Raw genomic sequence first — 25,302 nt, forward strand, 5'->3', positions numbered from 1 at the left:
TACTTTGAATTATATAAATCATGAAAATATGTCATTCCGGACTGTAATTAAACTAAATAGATAATAAAAAATATTAGCTTTATGAGAAGAATTTGGTGTTCGTAGAAAGAAACTAGTTTTCAAGGAATTTATGACGTAATCTTGTTAATATTAACCTATAAGTAAAGTTTATGTTTTTGATAATTACTTTGTTAAAGATTTTAATTTAATGTTAGTAAAAGTCACATTTTATACAGGAAGTTGCCTTTAAAAAAATAGTAATTCTTGTATTAATAATATGGAATTTTTACTTGTGGTAATAAAAAATAGAATATAAAAAACTTCGGTGTTTTAAATAAACTTTTTAAAATATTACAGATGTCCGATTTTGAGTCCAGTGATTCAGATGACTTATTAGACGCATTGTCCAGCTTGAGTGATGATGAAATAGATTTATTCTAAGAAACAGAAAGAGTAAAAAATAAGAACTACTTTGAAATTACTGTACCTGAATATAGTGGCCAAGTTTTTTTAACATTTCCGTGTTAGCATATGGGAAGTAGCTAACAGAATTGAAGAAAAATTTGCCATTTCTAATTATTTCACCCATGATTCTGGTAAATTTTGCATTGCCTTAAGCTCTACAACAACCAGAAAAGTTACATACTTGCTAAGTAACTTGTCTCCATAAATTATAGAATGGCCGAGATAATGAGGCAGTTGTAATCGAACAATATTTTGCCCAATATGAATTTCCAGAGCAGGTTATAGGAATAATTGATGGGAAAGGAATTCATATAAGATAGAGTATATCACAATCCATATTTTTTTTGAATAACCAATAATATACTATATTATAGTGTAACTGAAAACTGACTATGGAAAGTCGATAAATTATGGTTGGACAATTTCTAAGCTGATTGCCATGTTGTCGGTTTAGACTTCTCAATGCTTCGAGAGTCATATCGCTCTCTTCTCAAAATGTCAAGAAGCTTAAAACAACATAACCAATTGATACCAAAATTTTAACAAAATATAGGTACTCCATTATAAAGGTCACAAAAACTAGGTAATCTAAATATTTTATAACTGTTTAAAATCGATTAGTTTTCTGGGTATATATTTTAAAATTGCTGTAAAATTTAATTCTACTTTCGTAAAATTGTTGATTTAATTCGAACGTAACATGGTTCCATGACTTATTTCAAGGTAGAGTATAGACCAAAATTAATAAGGTATTATAAAGAAATATTTTAGCAATGTTCTATATTTTTGTTACATATTTTGTAAAAATAAAATGTTTATCTACCAAAGATTTCAATGTTTTATTAATTGAATAAAAAAAACGAAATTATTTGTGCCTAATTAAAATAAAATAAATATTTATTCATAACAAACAAGTAACAAAGTAAATATATATTACAAATAAAACAACTTAAAAATAAGTAATACGTGTCAGTCTATCTTCTTAAAATTTCATTTTGTTCATGAAGCAATTGATTTCCATGTTTAAATATTTAGTAAAAGTAGTCAATTACCAATACAGATCGATCAGCATCAATTACTACACGTATCCTCTCTTTAAATTTTATATGATATCTGAATTTCAATCAGTTTTTTACTAACAGGAAAGAAACAGCAACTAATTGGAAATGATTTATTCAATTCAGTAATGATAATAGCGATGTCACCAGCAAGAATTATATGAAAGATACGAATTTAATTATTTATGCACGTAATATAAATTACAAGAATATGTAGAAATAAATAAAGTATACTTTGTTGCTATTGTCAATATTATGTGAACATATTCATAGTTGCTTTGTCGAGACCTCATCACACGTCAACAGAACTTTTCTTTTATTAGATTATACAGGACAGGATGCTCACTTTCTAGTATAATCTCATCGTAACTTAATTGCTCTTGATTTACTTGCTGTTCTTGTTGTTGTTGTTGTTGTTGTAACTGTTGCTCTTGTTGTAGCTGCTGCACCTGTTGTTGCTGGTGTAGCGGATGCTCTTGCTGTTGATGCTGCTGCAAAATATATAAAGAAACAATGCATCATTCAATTATACAATATTTTCACTTATGAAATCTTTCTATTTAAAAATTTCTCTACCGTATTAAGAATCAAAGAAGCTGCTTCCAACTTCCGAATTATTCGACCTTTTGCCATAATATTAACCCACTATTCGGTCAAGTTGTAATATAGAACTGCTGGACATCATTAGATTGAAAATGCAGATCACAAACGTACTGTTTTATTTTAAATCTGTTGACAGTCATTCCCTTCACATACTATTACCATATTTAAATTATTTTCGAAACTTTTTATTTACCATTTATAAAAACAAATTGTAATAATTATTGACTTGACTTCTAGTTTTTAAGTTTAGTATACCTCCCCTCTACCCAAAATATCTACTAAACTCGATATAAATAAAATAAAATTGGTTATTTGCTTACTTCACTCGTATTTGTGAAGCTACATTCATTTGGGACATGGAACACTAGCGCCACCTCAACTTCTGCCATTACTTGGACAAATTTTGTCAATTTTTCCGTATGAGTTCGTGCTCCTTATCTAGTCTCCATGATGAAAACGACCAATATCTCGTATCTCGAGTGATCACTCGATTATTAGAAGTACTCGATTACCGATAACTCGATTATCAAAATTGGTCGATTATGCCCATCACTAGGTATTTCTGCCCAACACACACTGAAAGAAAGGGGTTGATTTTATAAATAATAAAAAATAATTTTACTTACAAAATTAAAGTAACGAAATGATTACAGATGACGCCATCTAGTTATTTTATTTTACACTATATTAATAGTAAAGTTGAGACATGCGCCATCTATTGAACACCGACAGAACTAGGTTATGAACACGGAACAGTATATCATAGAATATTTAGTACAGAGAATTATGACTCTGTGGAAGGCATATGGCATATCACAATACTAATTTTCAATTAGTAAGTAATATCAGTAGTCGTTACCTCTTCAAATGTAATATTTTTCGTGTACAACACAACCAGGAAAAATTTACGATGGTTCTCTATCCCATGGAAAAGACAAATATTACCATTCCTATCTTCGTTTTCTATGCTCATTCCTCTTTCTCTCTCTCTCTCTCTCTCTGACTATTGACAGAACACAACAAACCATCAGTTCTATCAAAATAATTACCAATTTTTCTAACCTAAAAGTTAGTTCACTGAATGATTCGAAATAATTAAGTAAATTATTCGTAAATATGTTTAAAAACACATTCCAAAGTGGATTTTTGTCAATACTCTACAGTATAGGAAGTAAACCATTACAAATTTGGGACAAGAAATACAAAAATGGTCACATAAAAAGGATCACAGACGAAGATATCCAGTCGCTGGTCCTGGAACTCATCGGATGTAATGTGAGTACGACTTATATCACTTGTCCGGCCGATCCAAAGAAGACTCTGGGTATCAAGCTGCCTTACCTTGTGATGATCGTTAAGAATTTAAAGAAGTATTTTACGTTTGAAGTACAGGTATGTAATGCAATGTTATTGATCAAACAAAACGTAGACTATAGCCATAAATTAATCTTTACCTATTACATGTGCGTGTTTATGATTAAGAAAAGTGATTTCCTCCTGTTTTAGATTTTAGACGATAAAAATGTTCGTAGAAGATTCCGAGCAAGTAATTATCAGTCGACGACTCGAGTGAAACCCTTCATTTGTACCATGCCGATGAGGCTAGACGAGGGCTGGAACCAAATCCAATTCAACGTTGCAGACTTCACGAGACGGGCATATGGTACTAATTATGTGGAAACGCTTAGGGTGCAAGTGCACGCTAATTGTAGGATACGTAGAGTTTACTTCTCCGATAGGCTGTATTCAGAGGACGAGCTTCCCGCAGAGTTCAAACTGTTCCTCCCTATTCAGAATAAGACTAGAACAGCCGCCACAGCACAATGAGTAAGACCTGTGACGGTCACAACGGTGATTTTGACTGAACGGAGCACTTTTAAATTTTGGCCGTACCGAGGATATGTTTCGTGTATTTATAATAAGGAAGATATTGTTTTTATTTATAGCTTTGTATGGAAATGTTCGGTTAATAAACTAAATTTTGGATATCGAACAGACGTTTTTATGTTTAGTTTCTTCGTAATAAGATTTGAATTAAAATTTTTAGGTAAATAGGTCAATAAATAATGACTGAATTGGTTTTTTGTGAATATTGTTGGGAAAAAAGTGAAATAAATATGCTATGCTAAACTACAGGGTATTTTTAAAATTGAGGACAAACGAATATTTTTTACACCTAAAAAAAAATGTTTATCTTGGCACTTTCACAAAAATATGGCTCTAAGAGCATCAAAATCAATCGAAAGAGCATCAACGATCCAAAAAAGTAATGTTCTCTTGTAAAAAAAAAAAATATTTAGCCAGTGCACGTTTTACTGCATGGCATAAAAAAACACTACTGTAATTTACATTTTTTTTTTGAAATGCTTAAAGAATATTGCCAAAGAAACCTAAACTATGAATGCTATGAAGTGAGAAAACTGAAAGCACAAAATATATAATAGAACTGAAAGCTTCCCTATTAGAGTGATTTTCAATTAATATAATAGATGTCGCACCCTTCGTTGTTCTCGCCAATATTGTCGCAGCGCCACCTATTCGAATTTGGTTTAATTAATTACTTCATAACTTCTATCCTATTGGCCCGTGTTGTGTTGTGTTATATTATAATATAATGTATCCACTATTCAAAAGATGGACAAAATATTAAAGAACTAAATTATAATAACAATACCATTGTTTTTTAGTATATGTAGTTAACCTGAATTTTTTCATATTTTTCTCAATGTTTTTTGAGAAAATCTTCCAAGAATTAAAGTGCTCATCTAAAGGTAATTTTGTCTCGACTTTTTCTTATAATATAATGTAATGTACATGTTAATATCATAAATAATTTTTTTTATTAAGTTAAAAAAAATATGAATAAAAAACTGGCGACCCTGGTTAAATTTAGATTTTGTGAATTTTTATGCAACCTAGCCTAGAACGCAAAAGTGTGTTGGATGTTGCATACTCAACAAAATTTGAAATGAAAGTGGAAGGAAAAAATAAAAAATCTCGGAAACTGGTTGGACTAAAGAGGAACTGAATGCAGTTTTGGATTATTCAGGGCCGTTATAGTGCATCGGAATTTTTTCAGATTTTTCTGAGCTCTATAAAATTTTTAAATTGGTCTAAAAATTTTAAAAAAATTAAAATGCTAGTCTGATGGATAGCTATGATTATTTTTGTACCTATTTTACTTTTTCCTTTTATTACAGACTTGACAACTACTTATTAACCACGTTTTTTTCCTAGAATTTACTCGCTGAATAAAAAAATTTATATTAAATTGCAAATTTTACATTAAAACAGTCATTTTAATTATGTAATTTTACTGCGTAAGGTCATTGTAGAAGCAAATTTAATAAAATTTATTTAAAAAAAAATAATAAAATTTTACAGATCGTCTTTTGTTGCTTACTACGTAATAATTTGTTTATTAGTTTACTTTGGGACTTATATTATACAAAAAAATACATATTCTCAGAATAGTATAGTTTATACAAAAAAGAGACACAAATAGGTATTTTTCCTTGCATTAAGTGCCTGACTATGTATATACGTGGCATATATGTGTATATCATGTAGAACGCGACTCCTTCAACTTTTAGAATCGCGATATCTCAGGAATGGTGATTCTTAGAAAAAAAAGTATAAGAACCATTTTGTAGATAATTTTAAGGTCTATAATTTTTGTCAGGGATACTTTTTTGATAAAACTTACCATTTTCGAAAAAAATCCAAAAAACTTCAAATTTTGATCTTTGACCCCGAATAAGCACAGCTTTTTTAGCACACATGGGATCGATGGGGATTTTTGACACTTTATTTCTAATGGTGTACTCAAGGTCTCCACCAAAATTTAGCTCTGTCGGAATTTTCGTTATTTGAAATGTCTATTTTGACTGGACCATAAGCTTTATTTATCCATTTTTGCAATTTAGATTCGACACTGACTTCAGCAATATAGGAAGTGTTTAACAGAGAAAACTAATAACAGTTTTAAATGTTATCGTAACAACTAAACAACTTCAAACAATACCCCTCAAGGAAAAACGAAGGAGTAACAAACTGTTATTAAGTAATTGTAAAATATTTATAACTAACATTAACCAGATTTTCGTAAACATGACGTTTATGTCTGTTAATTTTGTAATAAAAATATTGTTGCGAACAAAAAAACATACACTTCATCTTGCAAATAAAGTATATAAGGCATATAAAAATAGCATACCTAAATACGTAAGTATGTACAGTTGTTTTTATAACCCTGCTAAAAGGTTTTTAATTGAAAACGTAATTTTTTCAGAATTAGTTGTTGGAACAACAAACCAAACACCTTAGCGGTTTTTAATTATTTTGAGAATGAATCAAAGTTTCAACTGTCTAATAATAATAGGCTTGAAAAATTCTTTTTGATATGTATCCTTTACAATTTATATTTAATGTTCAATTACCCACAGATTTTTTTCCAATTCACATTTTGTTGATAAGCGGTATCCGCCATTTTGTATGGAAATGAATGTTAGACAGTCCGTTATTTAAATAATAATAACTAACTAGTCTGAGCCATAATGACGATAAATTATGCTTAATTTGTTTAATACAGACGTACTGTTCTTGAATTATATGATACTTCTGTTTTTTTAACATCTTAATGCTATGTAATTTATTAAACCTCTAAATATTGTTGTTCAATTCTATATGACGGCATAAATTTTTGCATCACAAAATCAAGGAAAAATTAGTGTTTACATACTGTTTTGCGATTTTGTAAATAATTTTATGGAAAGTATAGTAGATATTTCGCTAAATATACGTCTAAAATAATTAACAAGACGAAATATATGCATTTGCATGTTTAGTTTATTAAAATATGTTCGACATCGTGGAAGGCTAAACAAATCCAAAACAACCATTTAAAATACATATAAAATACACAAATAAACAAATTTACCTAAGAGGAAAGCACTCGATTAATTTCAGTGATTTTGAAATATGCCCTCTGAAAAGTTATAGCCGTTAATGCCAATGTAAAAATAAATAAGAAAGCTTATCACAAACACCATGGCATAAACTATCATGGCTGAATAGTTGAGTACCGCCTACTTTGATTTTCGCGAGCTTTGGCTACGATTCAGGAGACTTTGTACCTTTCTTGATTAATTCTCCTCGATAACGTGCATAAAATAAGCATTATTTAACCTGTCCGGTGGTGACGTTACGTTAATTAGTTTCTTGAGTAGGTTGTTTTTGATTTTCGCGACACTGACGCATGTGAATTACATAAAAACATCTAAACGTCTAAATATTTTGCGAATTTTTCTGTACAACAAGTAGAAATTCAAAACAAATCAGTGAACTATATCAAAATGGCCTGTCATTATTAAGAATAAAAATGGACGGAAGTATCTATCGTTTGTAGTTTGCAATTAAAAAATAATTTTTGCCCCGGTCTGGACTATTTCTTGTTCCAATATTTGCCGAAGCGAGTGGATCTCTACAGGAAACGTGCTAATTCAAACTTGTTACGAGGACAACATAGTTGCAAATTTTTTTATTACCCATTTCTGAGAAGAATAGTCAGCCGTCGTTTATTGACTGAATCGTTAATTGGTATTTATTCAAAAAGTATTTAACCAACTCTATTTATCCTAGTCTATAAAAATTTTAATTTATTTTCTAAAGTTACCTTTGGAACGATAGATAATATTTACCCAGTGATTCTCCAATGATTTGCAAACTTCCAAAGCAACAATTTCTTCCTGATTATAAGTTACTGTTTACCCTTCAAAGCGTATTTTTTTTAAACAATTCTTAGTGGAGAATAGAAACATGCTATTTCAGCAATGAGAAATCATTGGTACTTCCAGCATTCTAATATTCGTAGGAAGGTAACTATCGCTGTTTGACAGTGACAATAGACAAACTACTACTACATTACATTGTCTATATAACTAATAAATGATTATATTAGTCCTTTTACTAAATGAGCCTTAATTTAATTTGAGTGATATCGTTATTTAATTGTGTATTTATTTGAACGTAACTGCGCGTCAATATTCCATTAGTCGATTATATAAACAGACAGCTTGTGTTGTACGATGGTTTTGAAGGTTTGAACATTTTTACGAAATAGAAGAATATTTTTCTAGTTTAGATATACTTTGCTTTCACTTGCGTTTCGGCCATTAGTGGATCACAGAATATTAACTATCTGATCAAAATACGTTATACAACTGAAATATTAGTGCCATAAATAAAAAATATAATTTATGTTACGTGTGAACTGCGTAATCAATTAATAAATGTTCTCTACATTGAAAAAATATTTGTTTTAATGAAAATGTATAGATACTTGTACATTTTTTTTCTTTATTTATTTGATATTTTGTCACATGACCTAGTTTAGTGATACAGCAAACGTACAAGTGCCTCTATCTAATTAGGGCAGGGTTCTAATAATATAAATCGCCTGTATGTGTCAATATCGCAGTCGGTTCGTTATTAATATTGTTTAAAGACCATAAATTAGTTGATAATTAATATTCACGTCCAGCTATTAAAGGTACTCATCGCTATGAAAATATGTAATTACATTGAATCGAATTAAGGTAACCCACAAGTTACAACTATTATAATGAGTTTTCTGCGTTGTTTCTATTTTACATGGACAATATCTAAAAATAATTAATTGTATTTAATTTGTCACTTGTCAAGCAATAGTTCCTTGAGGGATCTTTGAACTTAAATTGACGGGACTTAAAAATAGTTGTTTGTAACCACAATTTAATTAAGCTATGTAAAAAGTGCAAAGAGTGTTTATTTAGTTTTATTGTCACTTTGAAACCTAATAAAATTAACATATTGATATTTTAAATTGACGCGCCACTTTCCATGCCCGGTAAATATTTCCTATAATTTTCCTGAACTAAATGGTATGTTTATAGTTAGATCTATACGACCTTTCACCTCTTTGTTCTTGCATTATAATTTAGTAACAAATATGGGTGCAAGAAACAAATGTTCCACATAGTGCTCTTTTTTAAACGTTAGACGTTGGTCATGTGACGTGTGACACGAAATAAATGTATGTCAAAGAGTAAGCGTTGTTGGAAATACATTTACACAAATTGCATCGAGTTAATAGTAGCTTTAGCACAGTTAAAGTTCGGTACTATAATTATCATTTAATGTAAATGTTAAATGAAACTATGGCAGTGAAAAAATTCAATTAGTGTAACTACCCAATAATTGAATTATAAATAATTCTAAGATTAAATGGGAATATCTGTTAATGGTACTGACGTAACACATCAACTGTTCCGTTTTTACGGGTCCTTGACGAACTACGGAAAATAGATTATTAATTGCTCTCCTTTATGTATACGTGACCAAGTGCTATAACCCCAGTGTCTGGGAATGTAAAAGTCCTATTTGCCTCTTTCACGCAAACCTTAATTACTGACTATCTTCATATTTTCGATTAATAAGTGACGTCCGAAAAATGATATCAGTAAATTGTTTTGAAAACTGGTTATTTCTAATTTCTAGCAGATATTTAGCAGACAGCACCAACTTGACCTTAAACCTCAAAGGGTAGAAAGGCTGCACTATCGAGTGAGTAAGCTTATCCTTCTAAAATAGAAGGTCAATAGAACATATTGGAACGAATAGACATTCTCCATTGTTTTCTTGATCTCTTTCTGTGGACATTTTTCGTCTATGTTCCTATTTCTGTTTTGCTTTTACAGGTGTAGGATCACGGCAGCTTTTTCGGTGCAAATAAGTTATTAGACTCACTGGAAATATTTTCTCAAGAAAGTACAACGTTATGACCTACTAATTATAGATTGGAATTAAATGGCATCAGAGATGGATGATATTTATAAGAATGCACATTTAATAAAATATGATGTTATTCAATAACAATAGTCGCCAGAAGAAAAATATTTTTTTCGGGGTAGGCAAATTTATGTAGTACTTACATGGAAAACACTAAAGATGTTTGAACAACCTTTTTTTTAAATAAACATCCGTCCTCCTGAGAAAAAATATTTTTGCTAAAACTTGTTTATTTTCGATTCGCTTTAAAAGTACGCACCTATATAGACGTGTTTCCCTTTAAAGAAACAACAAAAATAACGCAATAACAACATTCCTGAATTGTAGGAAAAATATAAGGCTATATTCAGAATACAAAATCGTACTGGGTCTCTAAATAAGAATATGGAAAAAATCAAATTCCCTGAACGGCTGAAGGTCAATAATTGGGATAGAATTGTTGACCTTCAGTTAATATAATCGATATGCAAATTCAGTGAAATTCAATGACTTTTACGTTATATCATATTTTCTCAAAAATTTTACACCCTTTCTTCTTTTTTCTTATTCTTAGTAAAAGAATCGTCTCTACGTTTTTCGGTGGAATATTGCAACACCCTGTACATTTGCTTCACAAATAAAGTATTTTATTCGTTATAAAACATACCTAATATTAGAAAACTTATTTAAATTTTATGACTATGTACTAGTATGTGTAATTTGCCGCATGTCCTTCGATGTCAACCATGCAATTTAACAAACTAAATTAATTTATTTCAACAAACATAAATTTTCACTTAAGGAATGGAAGATAAAAACCTGGCTATAATTTTTACATAGCATTCAGGTTAGTTTGCAGCTAATGTTTATGTTCCGGATGTACGATTCTAATGACAAATTTAATAATTGTGACATTGCAAATGGACTTGTAATCTATTTATACCTACCATCTTCAAGTAAATAATATACGTAGGCACCTATACATTTTTAAGCGTATACGTGGTGATATTGAAAACGCGCGGTTTCAAACTCACATAAAAGAAGATAAAAAAATAGTATTAGTTGTTTCAATTTTATGCACACAATTGAAACGATACGTGTCTGTTGAAAAGCTATCTAAAGAAAGACGTCTTGAAAAATTCCTAATTCATAATAATGTTTTAGAGTTAATCATATGCTTGCCCATCTATTAGAAAAAGTTTCATTAAATGTGTGTCTAAATTACTTAATTGCTATTTGTGCGTTTGAATAAATTGTTTCCCCATAAATACCACCTTCGTTTGTATAATTTTACAGCTGAAAATTAAAGACTTAATTTCCTTATGATCATTAGGTATTATTTTATTACTGACAAATTAAGCATTTTAAGTTAATTGTGATTGGTAAGTTGAAAAGTCCTTTAGTAAAAAACAGTACAGATCTACAACTTCAGAAGCTCTTTAACCCATTATTCTTTGCACCTACCAAGAGTTTATTTGCAATAACAAAAATATTCTTCAAATACACAACGTTCAGCGACTCTGTTTTTATATTTAAACAAAAATTACGACGGCTATTGACTACGTCTGGAAATTCCACCACATTACATTATCGCTGATGTGGTGCGTATGAAAGCCGTTAAAACACAATTTTATTATATATTTTTTTCCTACCTACTGTATTAAATTTCGTGCCTTTAGTTATATTTTTTTTATTCAAACTGACGCATACCTACGGCATCACGGCAAGTCTAATACGTTTGTGAAATACCTGGAAATTAAACAACAAACTTGACAAACGCAAATAGTGTACAATATAAAAGACAGCTACGATCCTAAGGTCATTCCTTGTATACATTAACTGAAATTAATTGTTGCTGGTTGATGTAGCAAAAAATTATCTTGTCTTAATTGTCTACTAAAAACAGGAGTATCCCTCAAAAAATGTTTTACGATTGTAATATACATATTTTATAACGTCCTTTCCGAAAATTACTGAGGTAATTAATACGTATTAGGTACGTCATATTATTTTCAGGATTTCTTACAACTCAAAAATATTTTTATAGATATTATAAGAACTATATCACAATCTTTTCTAAATAATAATTTTACCTCGATTATAATTGTTTTGTAACAATAAACTAGCCATACATTTCTTAAAATTGTTAATTTATGTCTGCCATTTATTTCCTACGTCCTGCGACTATACAGTGACGTTCTCCATCTGTAGATCGCCAGATAACAGAGATTTATTTTTAATTATATGTATAATTTATAACGGAAAAGTGTATAGTTCGTAAAAAGTGTTACATAGAGACCACATAAATAACTTTAAATCATTAAGATACCGGTTCCTTGTGTGTTAAAACTTGATTTTTTTAGGGTGATATCGTGATATCAACTGCCGATCAAGCGACAAACTCTTTGATTTGAAGATGGATTTTTAAGGATTGTTTATCTCTGCCTATATGATACCTGCATGAAACATGTTTACGCATGTTTACCATAGATCGTATCAGATACCGAGTAATTTTCATTTTGTTTAGACCTACTCTCCTGAGGTGCAATTTTATTACCTGTTTTTTTTTCAGAATTTAAATAATATTAAATAAAAATTACTTTTTTAATGTTATACTTACGTATACAGTGTTCGAAAATTATGAACACAAATAGTTTTACCGTTTATATAAGATACATGAAAGTTTGTTAAGTGAAATGTCACATTAATCGTTTTTACGTACTAATAATATGAATCAGTGAATGTTAAAATGCGTGTAAATTACTGTGACGCTTTTTTTTCCAAATCAAGAATAACCAGAATCCTCCTTATGTTCGTCGATTACAAAGTTTTAGCAACAATTGCACTTTTAACATAATATGTACCATCGAAGTTGTAATTGTTACACGTAGGTACCTATACTATTCAGAAATATCTGTTTTAGTATTTTTTAAATATTTTTAAATGTACTTAATGTCATTAAGTGTCAGTGACCTTCCGTAAATGTCAACATTAGGAATAATAATAAAAAATGCTATTCAAAACGCGATAATTCGAATCGTGCAATAGGCATATTTTTTGAAGTCATTAAAACCAAGAGAAGTTGTACACCCAAACCACCTTCTAACTTATCCACCTGCAGATATTAGTGCCTCTTCCTCGGGGCAACGGTATTTTTAATGGATGTAAATAATTGTCAAGTGTTATTGATTTCCATTTGTTTTTGTAGACATTTCATAGAAGCAAACATACGAAAAAAAATTGAGTGTATAGTTAAACCGTCAGTATCCTCGCATGATTCTTAATATAAATTATAATTTTGTCTCTGGGGTTTTACCACAAATTTCAGAATCACTCATCCGAGTAATGCCAGTAATTACGAGATACATTCAATGCCATCGAGATCTTGCAGACAAAAAAATAATTATTATCATAAGCAGTCAAACGTTTTAAATGGTTCGCAAACAAGTTTCAGGGTGGATTTTTGTCGCAAGAAGATGCTTTAGATCGGGTTTACGTAGTTGGAATAAGGCTAAGTACTGGAAACTGCTTGGCAAAAGACGTTAATGATTCTACTTGGATGTGCTATTTTCGGACGTGTTTTCCCCCCATGAACTCGGTATATGCATGGAATGTAAGGGACACTCAACCTTAATACAAGGCCAACAAACATCTTATAATATGAATTTGTTATGTGTCTAAAGAAAATCTACTTTACGGAATATTTAAAATTATATTATGTTTTCATGCTGCTTCAGAAGCTGTAGAAACAGAAACATGAACAACAGAATTGTTATTTTTCATGACCACTGAATTGATTCACAACAAACATTAACAGAAGGGTTATTTTTTAGCCCACAGCTGCCCACTCAGGCAAATATCAATTTACATCTCACACAATAAACAAATTTGATAATTTAGTCACTACTCTGAGTCAACACTTATAAATATATTGTCAATACAAATCTAAAGTTGTTTGTTTGGTGTGGAATGAATTTCCACACACGTGTTAGATATGAAAAAAATAAAATAACAAAGCTAATGGATTCTAAGCTGCCCCTAGTTCTTGTAGAGACTCTAAAACTAACACAATTGGGGTACACATAAACAAAATATACGTTTTAAGAGTAAGCGTGCTCTTTCAACATTGTATTGAAGTGACGAATATATAGCAAATTGCAACTGTCAATATGTACGAAAGAACAACTGAGTCACTATGTCATATCCTATTTCTAACATATAACATACAAGATAACACAATTTTCAATTAAGAAAGTGTCTGACGTAAGTTGTAAGTTAAAATACGGCGTGTGACTAAAGTGCTCAGTGTATCCTAAAAGTCCTCAAGAAATCGTAAAAAAATTCTCATAGGTGAATAATACAAACCCACATTTTTACCCCCTCGGAAAAAACTTACTGTAATAATTTTTGTGTAGGGATGTAGTACTGAATCAGATTGTAGTTTTAAATATGTGGCATATGTTAAATTATAATTAAAATTATATCCTGTTCTTAAACATGTTTTACAAATTATGATTTTTGTTACTTTCACTGTTTACTTTTTGTGGTGTACGACATTCTGTTGATATTGATCCGTTTTAATATATTTTTAATGTTGGGATAATTTAAAAAACGAACAATAAGATCACCGTTTAATATATTTTTGTGGCAAACTTTTACCCAATGGGAATCTGTAATATAATATCTAAACTGGACTGACTAACTTAATTTATGAATGTTATATAAATTTAGTATAAATAAATTTCCGTCTTTAGATACAACTTTTATTGCACATAAATTATTATAATTCTGTATATGCTTATATATACAATATTTAAATTTGTATTTACTTATTTCACTAGTCAGGAATTCTTAAGTCATCTACAAAAAGCTTATTAATATTTAATTCCCAATAAATACAGATGTTTTGATAATTAATACAAAAAATATAGCTGCAACCTAAGTTTGTAAAGTAAAGCAATAAAGTAAATGACCATGAAATGGTACAAGAACTTCCAAGTATTTATTGTAAATTATCTGATACCTTAGCCACTTCTAGCCCTTTAATGATGTACATTTTCATTGGGTTTCGAATTTAACTAATATACTGTGTGATATAATATCGCTTATTAGAGAAAAAAAACATCGCCGTCATTAGCTATTTTTATTCACGATGAATTTTGACAAGGAGGTCCTGCAGGTTTTTTAACCTAATAATTAGCATGAAACAACATTGAATAATCGCAGATACAAGCAATAAATATTTTGTTTTAAACTTGTTAATTAATATTGTATTCTACTTGAACTTGGATATTCATGGTCTAATATATACAAAATTAAAAAGATTATTTTTAGCGAACCAATAAGTTGCCATATTTGGTTTTCGACAGATGTCTACGATTAGAAAAAAAATACTGGAGTTAAAATTTATAGTATGCAACGTCTCACTTTGATCAGTCTCACCTCTATTTCATAAGCCGTCAAGGATTTTAAAAATTGGTAGTAACTAATTACTAGTTTTAATTCTAAATATTGCTTCAGATTAAAAAGGTCAAGCGTTAAATTTAACTTTCAAAATGTACCAAAATAATTGTGTACATTTATATCAGGTTCATCTAACAAACAGTGTATAAAATAAATTTCTCTGGTATAACATTACCTAATTATTTACTTCAATTCTATCACATATATTTCTCTTTATTTCCAGTTACGTTTATAATAAATACCATTATTTGCTTTAGTTAAGTGATTCTTTATTGCTGAAAATATTCCGTTAATAAAAAGTTTTGTCATTTTAATGTACTATAAGTACTTTGCAAATAACTAAAATTTGGATTTTCCCAGCTGAAGCTCGGTGATCACGATCTATTTCTCGTTGTGATGGCCAGAGACTTCTTGGAACCAGTAAACGATGACAAAAATATTACACAAACGCGTTAAAAAAATTAGAAGTAGGGGTCTAACCAAAGGTCGATTTTCTCTGAAGCGCCTTGATATGTTATTAGAATCCGAGAAATAGCGTGTTTGTTTACGTTTTCCGGAATATTTGTAAATAAATTGACTAAATAAATATTCAATTCTTTTAATTTTAAAGATGTAATTCCTTTTTATTAAAAATTATTAACTACATTATTGTTTAAAACCGGAAAAACGTTGGTATGTATATTTATACGGCTAGTTTAGACAACAAATATTATACATATATAGCCACATCATATTCTTAAAGTTAATTTACACCTCGGAGTTTAAAAAAATAGTACCGCATCAACAATATAAACGCATCCGCTTGCGTGAGCGAAAAATTTAGGATCATTTAACTGCAGTGTAAATTTTCCTAACACGTAAAATTATATAATTTAAAATTAACCTGTGTTTGTTCAACTGGTTATTATTATTACGTATTCATCGAAAAATATATATCTGTAATGAATTGAGGAAACATTAGCACTACGTAAATGTATTCATACTTACAATGTATAGATAATTGCAAGTACTCGTCTTATTGTTAAATTACTGTAATATTTTATTAACAAAACATAGTTTACATTAATTCCGTAGAAGTAAAATGTTTCTCCGTATCAATAAAATAAATCTGACACAAATTGTTTATTAATCACCTTGATATAGTATGCCAAAAATAATAGACGGTGTTACGTAAACCGCATTGTATATGTAAATAACTTGTCGATTAAAAAAATACATAAAAACAATCAGTTGTACCGAATTATCTCTTAATCTATTATTTTATAACAACCGAAAAGGTCAAAAAAATGAGTATACCTACTCAGGTGACATGTATATATCGTTTAATAAATCAAATGGAACAATTTAAACCAGTTATATTAATTAATTAATTAATTAATGATTATATGAGATGCGAAATTCCACTTTCATAACGATTTTAACCTATCGGTTAGGAAAGAGCCAAGCATATGGCGCCATGTTACTAAAATCTGGAGCTGTCCCGATTTTACAACAAGGAGCACATATCACGCCGTGACAGACCATGCCGGACAGAAATTATTTCAAAATCAGAATTTAAACAGAAGTGCATGGTACACCAGCGTGAAATAGTTGCCAGTTCACTGTTCATTAAAAATATCGGACCTTTCTAATAAACTACGCCAGGGTCTGACTGGCCTCGGCAATTTGTGCGATGTTTTTGCTCCCTTCGAAATTAAATGTTTATTCTTTTGTATTTTCTTCGATCGCGGGAAATAATTAATCGGAAAAACATGAATTTTACAGATATCTAGGATTAAATTAAAACAACAAATCGGATCATTCCACAACAAAACGACGTAAAGATCTCTAAGCTGAAGAAAAACTAACGAAAATGCTATTTTTTAAATCTAATATTGCTAAATTTTCTTAAATTAAAGACATACGATTCTGCTGCTTCATTTTTTTTAATGAATATTTGTTCCCGAAAAGATCTAGGTACCGCAATCAAGAAAGTACACCAAGATCATTAAAGATTTCATAAAGTAATAATATATTCGAATATAATAGGTAATGTTTTCCTGCAACAAAAAACACTTTTTTCTACAAAACTGTTAAAAGTGAGCTTTTTAATTGTCATTTTTGATGTTAAAAATGTCATTTTTTGACACGCGTGTTAAAAGTAAGTTACTTTTAACACTAGTTTGTCAAATTCACTTAAACGCCATATGAAGGTATCAGAGACAAATCGAGTAAATTTTATTCATTATAAAATCAACCGTTCTAATAGTCCAATTAACTAAGCCTTTAAATCGAAATTTTGTCAACTTGGCTGAATTTTTTATATGAGTTAGTTTAAGGTATATACCTTATTGTTATAATATATAACAATAAGTGAGAGTAATTTTTTGTTCAACCCCCGGCCAAGGGTGGAAAAAGATAAAACAAAGGGCTTTTTCAAGATAACTCAAAAAGGGTAAGAGCTAGGAAAAAAAGTTTTTCATGAAAGTTGTAAAGCAGACATTTCTACATAAAAATGGTCTCTTAGCTTTTTCTTGTACTATTAAAATTAACAGAGTTAGGGAGGCTAGAAGTTAAGGGAAGATTTCAGAAATTTAATTTTGTTAAATCATTAAAATTAACGATTAAAAATTTGATTTTTTGTTATAACTTTCTTATTAAAAATTAAAAAAAATATCTATTTCTCTGAAAAGAAAAGTTACATATTTTAGAGCAGATTGAAAAAAAAAATTACAAAATTCAATAATTTTTCTGTTCGTTATGATTTTTTTTAAATTTTATTTTATTTAATTTTTAAATTAAAAAAAACTTTTTTTTCTAGCTCTTACCCTTTTTGAGTTATCTTGAAAAAGCCCTTTGTTTTATCTTTTTCCACCCTTGGCCGGGGGTTGAACAAAAAATTACTCTCACTTATTGTTATAAAATACCTTAAACTAACTCATATCAAAAATTCAGCCAAGTTGACAAAATTTCGATTTAAAGGCTTAGTTAATTGGACTATAAAACTAATTGGATATTGGACGATAACATGTTGCTTCAGATTTTTAGCCCTGCAGTGTGGGCGAGTCCATCACTGACAAGACCTACACCACCGGCCGGTTCAAAGATCGAACCCATAGCCTTCAGGCGGTATTTCCACACCACCCAGTCCTTTCAGTAAAATAAAATGTCCACTTCTACCGAAGCATATGCATTTCATGTCTCGCTGATTTCAGTCGATGCCAAAGTCGGTGGTTGATTGCAGTTTTAGAGCGGCGGCGGGCCGAGAGATTCGGCATCAGAGCAATGATATTGCAGCGTCCGCTTGGATTGTGGTAAGGTGATGCGGTGCTCGACGCTTGATTCTTCAGTGACTTCAGCAGAAGACGTCATATCCCCACCACGCGAGGGACGCGTAGCGTCGCGTGTTCTTTAAAACCGTTCGGGGATACTTTTTAGCTCATTATTGAAGAAAAACTATATTGTGCTAATACCGCCGTTCGGTATATGGTGAAAAGTGTACACCATTTGAGGACTTTGTGTATTTACTCACCAGTGATATTGTTGGTGCGAGACGGAACTGGAATTTAGTTGTAAACATGACGACGGAAATCAGATATAAAATAAATGGACGTAAGTATACTTTTTGAAATGCTTGTTGTCCAGTTTGTTTAAATACGAAGAGCTCGAACACATTTTTCGGTAGTAGAATAGTCAGATTACACAGAAGTGCATTCAAGTTATATTTTTTTGCCGAGTATAACATTCAATACAATTTTTTTTTTCAAGAAATATTAATGACTATAGGGACAAGAAACCTTTAGATTTTTTTTTAGTAAATAATTTTAATAGCATTTTTTTTAATAAAGGAAATAAAATATTTTTTTTAAGTAGTAATGAATAATAATACGGGCCTATTTAACATTCTGGTTGTGTTTATAGATCCCATTTTTATTCTCGTTGCATCACAATTGAATAATTTGATTCATTATGCGAATCTAGCGATATCTAAGCTGTCGTCAATAGGCTCGATTTACTAATTATGATTCAGACACCAGCCAAGGAAGCGATATAAGCGTCTGTACAAATATTTTTGGAATAAAATAAAGTAAAATAAATATTTTTCCTGCAAACAATCCATAACCTCCTAATATTTTTGTCAGTAAAACTGTTTTTATTTCTGATGGTGGAAAATAATAAAAATATTTTATAAATTTGTATCTGTTATTTCTTTTCTTCCGTAACAATTCATTTAGAGATTTTGTGTTGTCAAGCACTTATCTATTTTTTTTCTTTGTAATTGAAACTGACGAAGGTCGATATATTTTTTGCTCGAGGAAATGTTTCTGTCCACTTTTATTCGATACTAAATTTAAGTGTTTTAATGGTCAACAAAGAAAAGTAATTGTAGAGTTTTTTCCTATATTAAGTGCGTTGTTTCTGAATATACATATATCCAGTGAAATATTGATCCCAAAAGTAAAACTTAACGGCTGACATAAAATTAAATAATAACTAGAACTAAATTCAGTTCCATTTTCCAAAAACAAGGATTCGATGATTGGGGCAAGGAGTATCTAACACTTGATTTATTAAAAATTAAACAGAATGTGTTACATAAGGTCAAAACAAGATGAAGCGACTCTATCGGCCTCCAAACTGAATAAAATATATATTATACACTTGTGTCAAGACCGAGGTTGACTACAACGAATCTCACTCTTCCTTGTTGACATTTTCTGTACAATTTCATCAAATGATCCCAATATTATATTTCTCGTGAGTGGATTCTACGTCTTGTCGAACTTTTGTTTGTTCAAAGAATTAACATTACTGAATAAAAAATAAGTCCTCACCTCAACAGGTGAAGTTGTGCAAATCTATACATGTTTAGCAGAAATTGGAAATGATTATTAGCTTGATAAACATTTCAATAACGGCGATAAAATATGTCGGAAGTAACATTGGGCGAGGAAAGATGTAACACTCCATGAATGTAATGAGACGATTTAAAGGTTAACGGTTTGTTTTCAATTGGGGGATGGTTCAAGGGTTGTCGAAAATGTGGAAAAATTATTTTGTGTTGTGCTACTTTTTTTAAAGACAATTTTTTTGTTATTTTTTATTAAATTTCTAATGTAAGTTTTGGAGCATACTTTTTCAAATTTCTTCTTCGATAAGATTTACAAAGAGTAAATATAAAATAATAAATATTTCAATTATACTCTTTCACAGTTAACTAAAGCTAAATTACGAATTATAGGTTTATGAAAAAAAAAAAAACACTACAATGAAAATCGATTATTCACAGTCTATACCAGTCCAATGCCTAGCAGTAATTGTACTGCAAAATTCTTGAACTTAAACTATTCTTGCGCAAATCCAGATGGTCATTTTGAAACAATAAATATAGAAACCACAGTAGCAATTAATAGTTATCCAGTATTATCTTTTTTGGGAACATAAACGCCAGACATTGTGCTAAAAATGCATATTTTGTATGCGATTAAATAAACGGTAGACGAACTTCCTATGTTTCCACTTCATCAGTGAAAACAAAAATTACGTTTTTATACAGTAATTTTTGTATTAGCACCGTCAATTTACTGTTTCAATTTTTGCTTTCATTTTCTTGCAGGTATACTGTCGCTTGCTTTAGTTGGCCTCCTTATGGTCGTTTCTTCTTGTTTAATCTTCGTCTATGATCCCGTGCAGCTAATACTGAAAAAGGTAAGTCGATCAAACCCTGAATAATTTACAAATGTGTATATATAAGGCTTTTTCCAGCTGCTTGCTCTGTCACCGGGAACGGTATTCTTCAACCTGTGGTCGGCACCACCATACGATGTTGTTATGAAATTGTACATCTTCAACTTCACCAATGTCGACAAGTTCCTGAGTGGCGAGGAAAAGATGAACGTTACGCAAGTCGGTCCGTATTCTTATAAGTAAGTCTTCTTAATTTGGTACGATTTTGTTGCTTCTGGAACCAGACTGAAACTATTTTCCCGGTTTTAGGGAGATCTTGACAAACAACAACGCGACCTTCGGAGACGATGGCACAGTGACCTATTCGCCAAGACGGGATTTTATAGTGGATCCGGAAAATTCTGTGGGGGACCCAAATTTAGACAGGGTGATCGTGCCTAACATTCCTCTTTTGGTAAGTAAATAATTTTAACCTTGCTCAGCAGCAATTTATACATAAATTCGTATAATTTCAGGGCATCCAGTCTTACCTGGCAGACTCCTCATTTTTAACCAGCATGGGATTTTCTGCGGTGGCTGCCAGCCTTGGTTCAGAACCTGTTCTTGATCTGACGGTGGACGAATTTTTGTGGGGATACGAAGACAAGTTGGTGACCGTGGCTAACCAATTCCTCCCGAATTGGATAGACTTTGGCACCTTTGGACTACTAGAAAGGGTAAGCGCAAATTCCGTACTCCAATGTCAGTAGCACTATTCGTCTAGCGTACAGAGTGTACGCGATGTAAGTACCACATAAACCTAATGGTAAACATTGATTAAACAAGATATTACACAAATACGATGCCCAACTAAAAAATATGATAACTAAAAATCCCTTTCTATTCGATCGATAACTAAAATCCATTGAATTCAGGTCGGGACTTCCAGGGGGATCATAATATCGTACAGAATTTTTATTGGATTATGGATGGAATGAATTTACAGTTACCCCGTCCTGCTTAGGCATTTATTATACTGTTTTCTTGATATTTCTTTCAAGATGCGTGGGTTTTAGGATACCGAGTAGAATTTAATAACGAAAAAAGAAAGTGCAGTAAAATTGTATGACCTCCTAGAAGCCCCGTCGCTTTTAAATTATTCTAGAAACTGTCACGCAGTAAATATTATCATATTTTTGTAGAAAATAGGATTATTTATGATTGTAGAAATAAATTATTATTAAACTAAAATAAACAATTTTAGTTCCTGTCATTTTGTGAGCTCCGATTAACTTTTTTTTCTTTGAAAAGAAACATCAAATCTATCCATGTAATTTAAAACCTTTTATCCACGACTATTGTATAATGTACCCATTATACGTCTGTTTGCTCGACCTTAATAATACCCATTAATCACGGCAGTGATTAATGAGTCATTAATCACTACTGTCAGATGCTTCCTTAATTTAGCTATAATATTATATTGTTCTGCTACAAACAATCCGTTTTTAAAATTTTATCGTGTAAACCACTAAATATTTTCAATTCAGTGCTGTACATATAAAAAAAAATAAAAAGTGAATTTTCCTAGACCGGATTCGAACCCGGGACCCGCGGTTGGAAGGGAAAGAGCATCTACACTGAGCCATCAGCGACTTCATTTGTGCGAGTCGTATATCTGTTTCTTAACATACCATGTTTTTCGAAACATTTCAAAAAAAACTTCAACAAAAATATTTAGTAGTCGTGGATAAAGTATAGGTGATTTAGGCCACTCGCCTGCGGCTCGTGGCCGTAAACCTCACCTCGTGAATAATACCCATCATTATACGCTCGTTGAATAATATACTATTTATTTACTTTAGTCGAAAATGCCACCTACTGACTATGCTGTAAATAACACATTGATACTGCGGATACGCTGTGTATTATACAGTTCCTTAATATTACCTACGCTTTACTTAATAACGAGAAAATTCCGGTTTTAGTTAGTTATAAATATCTCATAGAGTTTATTCGCGTTATAAATAAATTAGCGGATATATAATAAATATTAGGTAGATCCACAGCATCATTAATAAAACAACATTCTTTCAATTTTCAGCTTATTAGTCGAGACAACACCAACGAGGTAACCATAAGCGTGGAACCGGACAAGCACAAATCCAAGTTCGATTATCTCCTCACCGACGACGAGCAGAATTCCCAGTTTCACATCGTGCGATGGAACGGCCTGCCCGGTCTCAAAGAATGGGGATACGATCCGTCACAAGAAGACGAGAACACCAACACCACCAAGAAATGCCAACTCGTAGAGGGCGCTTTCGACGGTACCATCTTCCCAAAACACCTCAAAAAGGACTTCGCCCCCACGATATTCAGGAAAGCCTTCTGTCGACCAGTCGAAATGGAATTCGTGGAAGAATCCACCACCGCTCAGGGATTCAGATCTTACAACTACAAACTTAAGGACAACATGTTCGCTTCCCCCGAAGAGAATCCGTCGAACGAGTGCTATTGTTTCAACGGCAAATGCCCCGCTAAGGGTTTGCAGACCATCGCCCCTTGCTATTACGACATTCCCATCGTGTTGTCGCAGCCGCACTTCCTTAACGTAGACCCGGAAATTCTCGCAACCGTCAACGGTTTAAATCCGAACATGAAGGACCACGGCAGCGTCGCCAAGGTGCAGCCGGACCTAGGGGTGCCCCTGGACGAGTCCACCCTTAAAATCCAAGTCAACTTGGAAGTGGGTAAAACCAGGTTCAATAGTAAGACCAGACCCTTCAACGACCTCACCATCCCCCTCTTCTGGATCGAGCTGACTTGCAACGAACTTCCCACGACCGTCTACTATTTAGTCACGCTGATAGTTTCCGTGTTGCCCGTGGCGGAGGTCGTGCTCAAGTACCTCCTGCTGTTGATGGGACTTGCCATGATTTCGGGGGCGGCCCTATTGACGCTGTTCTTCTCGAAGACGGTGGTGCCGAGGTCGCTGAGCATAGCCTCGGAGTATTCCCCCATCCCCCTGATAAACATCTCCTCCCAGTATTTTAAGCCTGAAATTCGGATATGTAAATAGATTTTTTTTTTGTTGTTAATAAATTGCTGCTAGGTGCCTTGTAGAGAGAGTTTGCGCGTCTGTGACGTTCTATAGAGACTGAAACAAATTATTTATATTTGTACCATGTTATATGACTAGTGAGATAATGTCTACTTCTTAGGCTTTAAGTGTTTTTATTTATGAATGGTTTTGTATGTTTGTATATTAATATACGTTACACAAAGGTTTCGTTTAAGTTGTCGTCGCTTTTTCCTTACTTGCTCTCGTGATATCTTTCAACTATTTCTTCATTTGCATCAGCACGATTGGATGGATGTTTTCTAAGACTGTATGAAAATTGCACTTCGAATAAAACTGTGGGGTAAATTCATCTTGGATTTAAAAAATAAAAACTCAGCAGTACCAACTTTTCCGAATAAATTGAAAGACGAAATACTGAGCTATGAAAAATTCTTAAAAAAAGATTAATGTAATGCTGTATTCTCCTAATTGAGTAATATATTCGAGAAATTACTTAATAGTTTTATAAAAAAAACAAGAAATAAAAGGCAAAATTTGAGTACCGTTCGTAAGTTTTAAGTTGACGATTTCGCAAATTTAAAAAACTAAATATTAATAGTATATTATTCAACGAGCGTATAATGATGGGTATTATTCACGAGGTGAAGTTTACGGCCACGAGCCGCAGGCGAGTGGCCTAAATCACCGAGTGAATAATACCCATTATACGGGAGTAGAATACTATACTTTATCCACGGCTACTAAATATTTTTGTTGAAGTTTTTTTTGAAATGTTTCGAAAAACATGGTATGTTAAGAAACAGATATACGACTCGCACAAATGAAGTCGCTGATGGCTCAGTGTAGATGCTCTTTCCCTTCCAACCGCGGGTCCCGGGTTCGAATCCGGTCTAGGAAAATTCACTTTTTTAATTTTTTTTTTATATGTACAGCACTGAATTGAAAATATTTAGTGGTTTACACGATAAAATTTTAAAAACGGATTGTTTGTAGCAGAACAATATAATATTATAGCTAAATTAAGGAAGCATCTGACAGTAGTGATTAATGACTCATTAATCACTGCCGTGATTAATGGGTATTATTAAGGTCGAGCAAACAGACGTATAATGGGTACATTATTATACAATAGTCGTGGAAAAAGATATTTAATTCATATTTGATAAATACGTATTT

General features: G+C 31.5%; 2 protein-coding genes across 2 annotated transcripts; both read left to right on the plus strand.

Moving 5' to 3' along the window:
• The first annotated feature begins 3,160 nt into the window (after nucleotides 1–3,160).
• LOC108903789 (cilia- and flagella-associated protein 20) lies at nucleotides 3,161–4,195 on the plus strand. The gene is made up of 2 exons (XM_018706086.2): nucleotides 3,161–3,518; nucleotides 3,633–4,195. Exons 1-2 carry the CDS (start codon nucleotides 3,243–3,245, stop codon nucleotides 3,951–3,953), a joined length of 597 nt encoding a protein of 198 aa, XP_018561602.1. The 5' UTR covers nucleotides 3,161–3,242; the 3' UTR covers nucleotides 3,954–4,195.
• A 14,452-nt stretch (nucleotides 4,196–18,647) lies between these two features.
• LOC108903784 (scavenger receptor class B member 1-like) lies at nucleotides 18,648–24,340 on the plus strand. The gene is made up of 6 exons (XM_018706079.2): nucleotides 18,648–18,986; nucleotides 20,992–21,083; nucleotides 21,141–21,301; nucleotides 21,372–21,516; nucleotides 21,578–21,778; nucleotides 23,146–24,340. The coding sequence occupies exons 1-6, from the start codon at nucleotides 18,953–18,955 to the stop codon at nucleotides 24,121–24,123; spliced, it is 1,611 nt and encodes a 536-aa protein (XP_018561595.1). The 5' UTR covers nucleotides 18,648–18,952; the 3' UTR covers nucleotides 24,124–24,340.
• Nucleotides 24,341–25,302: the final 962 nt, after the last annotated feature.

This window comes from Anoplophora glabripennis, unplaced genomic scaffold, assembly GCF_000390285.2.
Source record: "Anoplophora glabripennis isolate ALB-LARVAE unplaced genomic scaffold, Agla_2.0 scaffold134, whole genome shotgun sequence".
Lineage (NCBI taxonomy): Eukaryota > Metazoa > Arthropoda > Insecta > Coleoptera > Cerambycidae > Anoplophora > Anoplophora glabripennis.